The sequence below is a fragment of the Temnothorax nylanderi genome, unplaced genomic scaffold (assembly GCF_030848795.1).
Source record: "Temnothorax nylanderi isolate EJ_2023f unplaced genomic scaffold, tnyl_v1.0 TNYL_tig0037_pilon, whole genome shotgun sequence".
Classification (NCBI taxonomy): domain Eukaryota; kingdom Metazoa; phylum Arthropoda; class Insecta; order Hymenoptera; family Formicidae; genus Temnothorax; species Temnothorax nylanderi.
In genome coordinates this window covers 263,143-275,383 of record NW_027249099.1, presented here as the reverse complement: position 1 = coordinate 275,383, position 12,241 = coordinate 263,143, and the positions used below count along the sequence as shown (strand labels likewise).

Sequence of the window (12,241 nt, the reverse complement as noted above, 5' to 3'; positions counted from 1 at the left end):
CGCCTAATTTCGTTCGTAACTACTATATGTATAGTCGGTGTGATGCACAGTAGTTCATAATAGTAATGATAATTAGTAGCAATAGTAGTAATAATAATAATAATAGTAATAGTAGTAATAACATCATTATTGTTATCCTCACTGTTCCTCTGTTAAACGTTATCTGTATGTAGGTTATTCACGTTATTTATTTGTTCAATCCTCTTCTTTCCCTTTTTTTTTCTCTTTCCCTCTGTGTGTTGTCTTACGGCTTAGGAAGTGTCTGCCGAGCGGCAGAAGCAACATTTCTGTTCGCGTTGTCGCTGCCGCCGGCTCCGTTACTGCATCAGCTCCCTTAACTCGGTCTTTAGTAACGTCGATGTCGTTGACAACGATTATGGTCCAATGTATCGATACCGATTTTCGCGCGGAGAACGTCGCCACGTCGTTTTTTTTCCTTCCGCTCGAACTGTCGATGCTCTCTCCCTCATTGCGAATCGATAAGCGGTTAAACGTTCGTCTCAAGTCGCCCCAAAGAGACAGGATATGTCACCGTGTCCCTTTATGAAAATTGACTCAATCAGGTTGAAATTTTGATTAAGGTATCTCAATTGTGTATGCGATATTCCATCGTATCGGTCTCGTCGAAACGACAAAACTGACTTATAAACTGCTCTTGAAGAAAGATGTGTGATGTCCGTTCGATATGCAAAAGAAAACCATCTAATTCTTTGAAAATACCACAAACGTATAAGAATGTACAAGGAAAAGGAATTAATTTCTGATAAATGATCGTTTTATTGGAACAGCTTAATATGCGTTTTCTCTGTAAGTAATCCAATTTCTGATTTATCAGTACTGATAAATTATTATTTATGTCCCCAGAGACATACAAGCGTCTCTTCTGTGTGCCTTCTGGAAAATATCGTTTATGTGCTTGAAATGGTAAAATATCTGCATGGACGATGCAAACGAGCTTGAATTTCTTATTGCGTGCTCTCTCTTTCTGATGTAATAAAGTTCATTATTCAAACGATAATCGGCTTTGCAGGAAAGGGCTAAAAATGGGATTGTGAAAGGTCGAGCTCTTTTTATCACCGTAGCGAATTTTTCTTCATAATAGAAGAGCTTTATATTGATACGATCGCAATACAATCCATAACACCGCTACAGCGTCAAAAAAAGATCATGAGGGTTTAACTGTTTTAAAAAGATGCCCATGAAAAAGCAATGTACCCGAACGATATTGGCATCCTGACACCTTCGGGCATCAATAACTCATTAAAGCGCACCGGGCATAGTTGTCCCGGCTCTTTTCGCTACGCTACTTTTAGCTTCATTCTTTAAACATTCAAGACATTTTAAAAAATGTACCATGAATCAGGCGAGTTGTGAACTACGCTTTTCAGAGATTTTTCAATATAAGTATGATTAATCATTCTTTATGGGATTACTTTTTGCCTATTCGGAAGTGTTTCAAGCATTTGAAATTTTTCAAATCTTTTTTTTGTGGACCGACTGTATTTTCGTCGACAATTACATGTAAAATCTCAAGAAGTCGCGCTTTAATGGGTTAATAACAATTGCGAGACGGGCATTCTCGCGCGGTGTGGCTTAGAAAAGTGTGGTATTATGAAAAGCGCATGACACGCCGAAATATTTATGAAACTCGAACACACCACGTGACGTTCGTACGAAATATTGATACTATATCGGCTCCTGCACTCTTCGGTCGTCGCTTTTTCGGCCCGCCAGCCCGCCGGTCGTCCCGATACTCCCGATGTTATTAAACTCGCATGTACAAGGCCGGAGCAACGGCGGGTGAACGGAAGAAGCGTCGATAAAACGCCCAACGAAAAATGGGACGCCGAAACTTTTTGAGTAAATTCAATTCGCCGTTGAAGGCTGACAGAACCGTCCCTCGATAGAGAGATGACCGACGAGAGCTCGGAGGAAAAAAAAAACATGATACAAGGGTGCCTTGCATCTTTCCTTTTTTTGTTCATATTTTTTTTTTTTTTTATTAGAGAGTAGATTTTTCCACAAAGAAAATATTTTAAAAATCTTACTTTCTTTTTAGTACATTTTTTAAATTAAAAATTATGAAATTCTCGAAAATAAACCGGTTAATTTGTGGTATAGCTGCGGTAAACCTCTGCCGCAAAAAAAACGCAGTCTGGTAAAGCAGCGGGGAAAAAGCTGATCACGCATCACGCGAGGGAAATCTCGCGCAAACGTGCGTCTGCAAAGTCGCATTGCATGAAAGCTACCGTGAAAGCGGATAAACGCGGCACGATGATGATGGTGGCAACTATTTTCAGTCTCTTTGTCGTCCTCGAATCGCGTGTTGCACGAGTGTTAAATATCATCGTTCAGATTATTTCCTTGTCGAGAAATCGCGTGCGAAATATCTCTAGAGTTTTCTAGGCATTGAGCCAGATATTTTTGGAAAACTTCCGCACACAATCTTCTCGTTGCCATCTGGATGACAAAGAAAAATTCGTAACGAGTCCGTCATCGATAACAATGATTTTTATGCGAGATGTCGCCTCATCTGCCGTAGGCGAGATCCCAATTCGAGGAGCGAGACTTGCTAAACGAAGTTTCAATCAAATCCGATCGAGGGAACTTTAACGTCGAGGGTAGTCGATCCGTAAAAGTATGCGGAAACGTGCGAATTTAATAGAGCGAACGAAGGGGGGAAGTTGGCGCGATAACGCAACGGATTTAACGAGCCGATTTCTCCGCGTCACTTAACTCGGTCGAGTTTAGCAAGTGCATTCAGCGTTCGCTAAATTGAGTCGGCCGTGATTGTACGACGTGGATACCGTCACGCGAAATGGGAGGGCGACGGACACGAATCGGTTATACGTGACATTTAATCAGAATGTAAATGTCTGGAAATAGTTCTGATATAACCTTTTATTAGTGTGCATTTCTTGTAATTTTTTTTCTTTTGAACAGTTTTCTTTTGAAAGTCCGTAAGATTTACTTGACAAGTTGATCTCTTTGAAAACAGAATAATTATACTCTTGACGTTAAATTTATTCTTTTCGGTATTATAGTTCCGAAAGAAAGGAAAATTGAAAAAATGTTTGAAGTGTTGGAAAAATGTATATAACAAGCACTTTGAAAATTGAATATTTGAATAGTAAATCTATTGTGCGAAGCAGTAGATGTACTTTAAGAGATATCAACTTTGAAGAAATGTTGCCTCGGCGTTTACTGATAAATCGATCGATCCGTCAGTTGGTAAAAGCAACAGAAATAACACATTAATGCCAACTTCCATAATAAATGATCACTGTGCGGTCAATGTGATAAAGTCAATAGAACGTTCTTCCGAGGGGCACAATGCATTCGCTGATTATCTCGAGTTTCAACTTTATCTCGGTTAAACGGAGTAACTGATATCAGAAAGCAGAAAGCACGCGTCAATCGTCACGAGAGGGAGGATATGTTCGATTACAAACGGTAACGTGAGGTTTCGTTCAGCTTTCTGACGAAAAGATTGAAGGACCAAAGGACGACTATCGACGTCTCCGTGATATCCGCACGTAGAAAGCCCCGATCGTTCGGCGCAGACGTCTAAGGTGCAAGATGCAACGTTCCCCTCCCACCTCCCGCCCCGTGCAAGTTTTTGTGATTGAAGTTTTGTGAAGGACGCCCGCGGCGCGGGTCCCACGTCTTGCCAGACGACACGTATTAGCCACGAAGGCTTCGGCACACCATGAGGACCGCCAGCGAGATCGCCAGGACGAAGTACGTGCTGCTCGACGCTGTCAACGACGGGCCGGAATTGCAGCCGTCCTGCTGGCAGCAGTACGTCCCCCCGCTCCAGGCCTCTGAAACAGCCAATATGTCATTCAGCAATTTGATTTGTCTATCAATGATGTCCCTGACGTTTCCAAATTTCATCGAAATCTTTTGTTTTAATATTTACTTCGCGTTACACGTGATTACTATCACAGAAAGACAGATGATTCTTTCGTCTTAACTCGAAGCTAGAGTTTTAGAACTAGCTTTTAATAATGTATTTCCATAACGTATTACATAATAAACGATAAATCCCGAGAGGAATCCCGAAATAATAATCCTTAAGAGAATGGACTCGGAATTTTCTCAGCTAGGTTTAATATCGACAAATCAAAAGAGGGAGGAAAGAAAAACAGCGAAGCGTGCCGTCGGACAAAGATTAATCGTGGCCCTTCCGTTCCGATATATGACACAAAAAAGAGGGAGGAGGAGTTATGAGGGAGGCGCTGCCGAAGGGACGAGTGGTGGAGAAATACGACGAGTGAGGAAAGGAAAAGTATGAAGGCCTTCATCCGCAGCGGAACAATAAAACGACGCTGCCCGATAACACGGCCACTCGCTGTTCGTCCGTGGGACCTTTAAGCGCGCGCGAGATTCGTCCTCCATCCTCTCGGCGAGGTCCTCCTCTCGTACCCTCTCTCGAGCGGCGGATAGAGCGGATAGAAAAAGAGCGCGCGCGATGCGATGCGGGCCACACGCCACGACGAAATCCGAAATCGATGACGCGGCTCGGTCGATTCTCGCCCGAGAGAGAGAGAGAGAGAGAGAGAGAGAGAGAGAGAGAGAGAGAGAGAGAGAGATATTCTACGAGGCTCCCATTCGGCGCCACGTCCCGGATGTCGCCGTCCAACGGCTGCGGCGTTACTTCACCGCCTTTCGGATAACAAACGTCGACCCGAAGCAACCGATAACACGCGGTTGCACAAATTTTTTAGGACCCCGGCCGTTTTATCCACTGTAAATTTCGTCGATGGAACCGGGTGGCTACGAAATACCGGCCGACCGAGCGGTGCCAAGGAATTTACGAGCGGCCGCGTGGATTTAGTGTCGCAGATACCGCGCGAAAAACATGCGAAACGGCTTCGCGAAAATAGATTGTAACGTTTACTTTCCTTTTTTTACGGCTACGGCACTATAGGAATATGTCCCGCGCGATGCGCGGTGGCGGGCGAGAGTTGCCGCACTCACCTTTCTCCACGCACTCGGTCACGCAGTCTCGCACCGTCGATCCTTCGCTGACGTATTTCTGAAAACAAACAAGATTAATCGTTAGATCAACACAAAACGATTGGTAAAAGCCCGTCGTTGAGCGCCGGTAATTTGCAACGGCGGAAAACGACGAGTGATGATGAATGTCGCGCCACCGGAACGGCGAATATTTTATCCGCCGCGAAATGATACGCTCGTCCACGCGCCGCTCGCGCACACCGCGCACACGGCCAATAAATCTGCCTCGGTTATCGAGTGAGAATCGGGACGAACGTTTCATCTGTCAATATTGTTTTGTACAATTCCTCAACGTGCCCCGTGACTACGCGCAAAAATGGGGGGGGGGGAAGGACGCGCCCCGTACAATTCGAAATTCTTTCCACGGGGAATGAAATATGATACTCGCGTCCGCGCCTGTAACGAGAACGGAAACGGGCGGTAGTACGATTTCGTGTTACACCATAAACGCGCGAAATGTATCGCGGTGTCATTTCTTCGAGCGATCTCGCGCGGCCATCCCGATATTCCCGATCGTGAAACCCAATTTCGAAAATTCCGATGCGGAATATTCTGATTTCCGCACCGCCGCGAGTGGCCATATGCGAGGCGGAGTTGCAGGACGAGCAGGAACGACAAGTACGCGGCTATGATCCTTCAGCAGGCCCTGATTGGTCAAACGGCAAGTCCCTCGAAGCCGGAGTACGTCATGTAGCGCCGGATGATCGATACTCGACCATTATAACGCCCCGAGGACGTCGTACATATTAAACCCTCCAACTCTGCCTCCCTTTCTCTCCTTCTCTCTCTTTCTCTCTTTCGCAGTTATTAAACTCCCTTTGCAGATTGGAAGAATTTCGCATTGACGATGCTCGCTATTGAAACGTTCTGACCGCCAAAACAGCGTGAGAATGAAAACGTTGATTGTCCGATACTTCTTTTCAGAGCTCGAACGGTATTCCTTTATTTCGTTCGTCTCTCTGAACTTGCATCCGCAAAATCGGTCGGTATTTCTTTATTACGTCAGACGCATGTTGCTAGCACACGGACGAAAGTACTGACCGATTACAGCTTCACTTTGTGACGATCTTCCGGAGAGCGGACGTGTTCACTTGTCTGCGTAAAATTTTTAGCGCCACGGAAAATCCGGCGTTGATTAATCTGGCGCGAATTCTTGCAAACTGTGAATTCAACGAACAATAAATCCGTAATGAAGTCGTTCGAAGAACACTGCGAAGAAATTTATTTCGCAGCCGTGCGCCGACTTCAGAAATAATTATGATCTTCTTATTGGAATCGGCGATATCGCGACGACTACAGGTGCACTGGGGACGAAATATTTTCGAAATAAAAAAATAGAAAAAAGATTAATATCCAACTCCGCTTGATCGCGGTTGAAATATGACCAAATATGACTACACGTGGGCGACATCATGAAAATAATGAGCGATGCTTACACGAGGACCGAACGAAGGGCGGGGAAACGGAATTAACGGGAGTGAGAGCCGCCGTAATAAATGTTAAAATCACGAAACTGTATTTAGCCGCGAGCGTTTAATTGCGACAATTTAAACAGTGAGCAGAAATCATTTCACACGTTCGTCCCACCGCGAGTGGATTCGCGTGGGTGGACACGCGATCGTCGATCGATTTTCATCACGCGATATTCGTTCCCGGGACACGACAAACTGCTCGTCGGAAAGACCCGTAGTCAGCGCGTATAGAATTAATTTAGCCCTTAACCAGTCTGATGAGCTAGTCTTCCATAAGAAATGCATGTATTATTCCCGAGGGCCGGGTTTATTCCTAAGCGCCTCATCTGACGATTTCTTGCCCTTAGCTAGGATTACCACCGAGATGCATAATTAAACGGGGTATATAATCAACGAAGAAAGTTATTTTATCATGGAAAAATTATATTCATACTCCTTTTGACACATTTAAGAATCATGATAGCTTCGAGCAACTTTAATGGCGCCAAATCGATGACGATAAATAGATGGATAAAATACCTAAATGACTTACATTGCAATTGGCTATTTATTTTTTTCTAACTCTCAGCTAATACGTTTCTTTAAATTATAATTTGTTTAGTAACATCTTTATGGCTCACCAAGTGAAATTTACGGAATAAGTTTTCGTCTCTGCGTCGGAAGAATCTTCATTTTTCCTCTCGTGAATATTTAATCTGGAGATGCAAGTACAGTAGAAAAAAGGCGAGAGAGAGAGAAAACAGCGAAAAAATGCTAAACGACAGAAGCAGGCGGCGGCGTGCCGAAACGAAATGTCGGTCTTTAGAGGAGAAATTTGCGAAGTATTTTGCAAAAGCTGTTTTTATCGTTTTTTTTTTTCTATGCGATTACGTGGAGATAGATACATCTGGTGGCGAAACACAATGGGATTGACTATGCGCTACTGATTTATTGCGTCTTTTTTATTTTCACGCGATAAGCTTTATCGAGCACGGATTGCGACTTCCCGTGGCAAAATGCGCATTACTTGACTTCCAATCTCAAAAATGAAGGTCACCGATCGATTTCCTCTGTTCGTTAACGATAATAGCATATCCTGTGTTTGAGAGATTTAAAGAACAGGAATACATCCAACTCTCTTTTTACGCGATTTTTTGCGCGTTTTTAACGCGATTCTTTTTAAACGGTTTTTCAAAAAATATTTGTAATCTCTCGCGTATATATGTACAGACCTTAATTTTAATAATGAATTAATAAAAATTTTTTAATCGGACACATGTTCTTCATTTATCAGGTTAAAAAAGCGAGTAATATCCTAGACAGACTACATTTTTCAATCATCGTTGTAGCTTCAATCATATTTCAGCAGTTCGGTTGTCATTGTCAATCATGATTCTCGATTATCATTCATAAAGTTGTTCGTTCACCGTTATTCTCTTCAAACTCAGTCATGTAAACAACTTTCGGTACAAAACAGCGTGTGTGCATATTTTCCCTCTTTTATAAAGTTCTAGAAATCATGCACACACATGGCATATGCATCTTCAACCGAAGAGGGTGTGCGTTTTAAGTTAGAAGCTTAAAGTTCTGTGCAATTGCTTCAGTTCGGTCTTTCTGACCATTTTTTATGTGACTTTTTCAAATAACGCGATTTCTTCTTACACAGAACTTATCTATCACGTAAAAAGAGAGTTGAGTGTATATTAAGTCCATAATCCGTAAGCTCCTCTTTAAAATCATTCGCTTTAAAATGTCTTTATAAAACGCGCTTTGTAAGTTATGGATTTAATCCATTTTTGCTCCGGATCCTTAATTTCATATCAGAATTATCAAGCTTAAGAGCGCGCACGCGAGAAAAAGAGAGATAGAGAGAGAGAAGAAAATAAAAAAATTCGAACGTTAATTATTCATTAGTATATTATCAGCGTTATAATTGGCATGAAAACAGTCGAGTATCGACAAAATACGTTTGCATTGAGTGTATAGCTGACTCTTAACTACCCATACTTCTCGTATATCGGAAAGAAGCTGTCCTCGAGCCTTGAGTAAAGATGCGAGCATCGATACCCGAGAACCCCAAGACGTTGCCTATCACTATTCCTTATCGCTTCCTACCGGCTTCAAGTCGCAGCTTTAAGTGCTTCTCAGACACTTGAAAAGCGATCGCACCCGCCTCGCCTCGCGTTGACGGCTGCTACTTGAAACCGGAAATTGAGAGTCGGCAATCGCATCGGCGGCCCGCCAGAGCACGGAGAGGATGTAGCTGGAAAAGTTCGTCGGAGCATCCGGTGTGTGCGAGGGGAACGAGAATTATTTTCCTGCTTATCTCGCGCTTACCTCGCGAACGAGTGCCGACGTAATGCCAACGCGAAGCGTCGCTTGACGAAAGAAATTCAATGAGAATGAGAATCGAATTTCTTGGAAGTACTCTACCACCACAGTTTGCGTCGAATTTTCGTTTAAAAGAAAATTGCTATAGATGAGAAAGGCAGAGGTATATAATGAATCGAGACATAATAAATTATTTATATGTGTTGAGGTAATTTATTGCGAATTTTAAATGTACAACAAGACTCAGGAAAAAAAGATTATAAATAATATTCTTCGAAGAAACGTATCTTATGACATTTTTGAGCTTTTTGAGCTTCTAAATTTTGGCAGTTTCAATATCTATAAAGCAACTATTTTTTACTACAACTGATCCGAAGCTATTTTTAAAATTAAAGTAAAAATCTAGCTTTAAAAGAAGGGACAGCGTTTTATTATTTTTTCTCAAAAGAGATGAAAAGGAAAGGAAATTAAACTTTAATTTATTGCAAAACAAATATGAAACTAAATTAAAAGCAAAAACTGTTAGGTATATGAAATATCATAGTTAATTTTAAACAATTGATACTTAAACGTTGCTAAATTTTAAAACGTATTTTTCCCGAGAAATTTATTCTCCTCACAAGTCGGGCTTGTTCATATAAGGCTTTTGTAACGTCGAAGGCATTCGCAACTATTCTCCGTCGGTTGAAGTGAATCGACGATGCGGATGTTTCAAGTATCTACATAACTCCGGCGAGTTTCACTTATCCCGAAAGTGCGGAGTAACCGAATAATGGACGAGGCTAACGACACGCGACAAGAGTGCGAGCTACTTCGCACTGAGTAAATGCGAGTGTGCCGCCGTTGGAAATTTACTTATGGGATAAGGCGATAAGTACCGGCGCATTTGTGTCTTGGGTAACGAGCTGAGTGCTTCGCTGGCGCGAATTTATCGGCTTCATCGATCCGAGCTGTCATACATCAGACGACTTTCTTGCCACTATCGTCGCTGTTTATAGCGAAATAAACGGTAAAACATTCCTTTTTTGCGACATAATTAAATTTATATTATTCACATCGGTGTTTTAATTGACCTCGCGTTGGTCCGTTTGCTTTTTTAATACGCAGATATCTGCGTATCAATAAACGCGAAGTTATAGATTTAATTATTCATTATTTTCGGGCAATGTACACACAATGCCCGGAATAACAAATCCGATTTATACAACGAAATATTTAATCCTTCGACCTATAAGCCTTTATACACCTATAAATCTATATATAATATATTGTATATTTGTATATTTATACGCGTATAAACTGTTGTAAATTTTGGGTACAAAATGTTCCCCATTATACAGGTAGCAAGATTAATTTTATATTTCAAAGATTAATTTTCACAAAACGCGCATTATTCGCTTTGGGCGCGTTGGCAATTAAATCCATCTTCCGTAATCCTATATCAAATTCTCTTTCTTGATGATATTTGCAACGACATTGTGTTTCGAGGCTTGTTAATCGGCATCAGAGCAAACAGACGCATCCGTAACGCGAGACTCGACCTACTTTCGGAACTATTCGTTAGAAAATCATCGTTCGCCTAACGACACGGCGGCCATAACGATGCAACATATTGTTGCGTTATATTGCCGCGGATATTGCGTTCTTTTACCCGAGTTAGCGTCAAGGATTACGTGGCGTAACTCCTAAATAATAAATTATATTTAGTTACGCGCGTTATGACATTTCGGGAGAATGATGATACCGCCCAGCCACAAAACGGAGCACTTCCTTTCGCGGGCATGCCAAAGCGATAAAGGTGGTTTATCATCGCCGTTGTTATTAGTACGTCGCCATCACAACGACGCGACATAAACGCCGAGTTACGGTAGCTGTAATTCAAAATTACCGTGTAAACGATCCGATTCTGCGTGAATGCATGCATTCCACGTGTGCGTGATAAAAAAAAGTGATAAAAGCAAAATAACGATGGAATTCACAATTTGCTCTCACACTTCCACACTAATTGAGATCTCGAGACTCACAGAGATATGCATTTTTTAATTGCAAACATCGTGGGCTGATAAAAATATTTTCCTTTTAACGTGTAATTATACTCATTTAAAATTATATTAGCAATTTCACATAATTCCATACGATATGGTCTACTTCCAAAGAATAGCTAATGATTAAGAGCGCCGATTTTCGAAATAGCGAACAACGATCGGAAACTAATGAAACACCGTGTCTCAAGTTGGATAATAATTGAGGAAGGGAGGAACGGAAATCGAGAATAGAATTATCTAGCGTGAAAGACGTAATAGGAGTTTAAGACAGCTTGGCAGACAGCTAGACGACGGGACTTTCGTGATGCTCAATGCTTAAACAGTTTAGTTGTGCTGAAAGCTTCATATGTTGTACGATATAATGCAGCACATTCAACAAATCCCTTGTACTTGTCAGTTATATGGATTAGTACGTTAATAACGGTATTAGGATACATTTCGCGTACAATTATCGAGACAAATTGAATGACATAATTCTGTCATTCTGAATATATCGGATTCCCGATGACACGAAGGAATTGTGTAACGATGCGAAGAGAAAATATTTCTATTCGTTCACGGGAAAAGATGAAACATTTATATCTCAACGGGCGTACTCGAATCGAAGCATTCGTTGTTTTCGGTTTTCATAAAGAGCGTCACGACTGTGGAGTGGAAACGCGATCGTAAAGAGCGTTGAATAAACTCGGAGAAAAACCCGTAAGCGAGTGTTGGTCCGATGGAAAAGAGCTCTGCAAGTAAGAAGAGAAGCGCGTTTTATCTGACGTGCAAAGAAGCGCGGAAGAGAAGACTTGAGAGGGAGAAAGAGATGGATATAAGACGTACACAGCTTGTCGCGGCAGGCTCCGCGATTTTCTCTGACATGACGCCGCAAGCGCAGCACATAATGTGCCTCCAATAATAAAAATGTAAACTTGTAGAAAGAAAGGGAGAAAGAGAGAGAGAGGCAGGCGAGAGGGAGAGAAAGCAGCTATAAGTATATAGACGAATCTTTCCTCGGGCATTATTTTTTTTTTAATTAAATAAACTCACGAATTTATAGTTTCTATAAAATTTATATTAAACCGTTGAATTTTATCTTGTTGAATTAGGGACGGCTTGAAAAGCTATCAGTCTCTCTCATAAAATTTCAATGCGACTGCTCGCCTCGCGATCAATTTTGAAAGACCGAAAAATCGAGGTGCGTCGCGCATCACACTTTTATATCTCGTAAATCGTGAATGCGTGTATCGTATTCTATCCAGATTCTCCATCAGCTGCACCGTCCATCAGCCATCAACGGAGATACCTATCACTTGCGAATGGGCACGCGCAGCGTTAACGACGCGAAATAACTAACTGGCGAAAAAAAGGCGGATAAATAAAATCAATCGGCGACCCGATGGGTATAGC

The 12,241-nt window shown here is 41.9% G+C and overlaps 1 protein-coding gene across 1 annotated transcript in view; it reads right to left on the bottom strand.

Moving 5' to 3' along the window:
- Positions 1 to 231: 231 nt before the first annotated feature.
- The window catches only part of LOC139771218 (uncharacterized), a 66,013-nt gene continuing 54,003 nt past the window's right edge, over positions 232 to 12,241 (bottom strand). Inside the window, exons 3-4 of the mRNA XM_071703832.1 lie at positions 4,984 to 5,041; positions 232 to 3,824 (exon numbers count right to left, since the gene is read on the bottom strand). Of these exons, the coding sequence (XP_071559933.1) occupies positions 3,685 to 3,824; positions 4,984 to 5,041 (198 nt within the window). The 3' untranslated portion in view covers positions 232 to 3,684. The remainder of the gene's footprint in view (positions 3,825 to 4,983; positions 5,042 to 12,241) is intronic.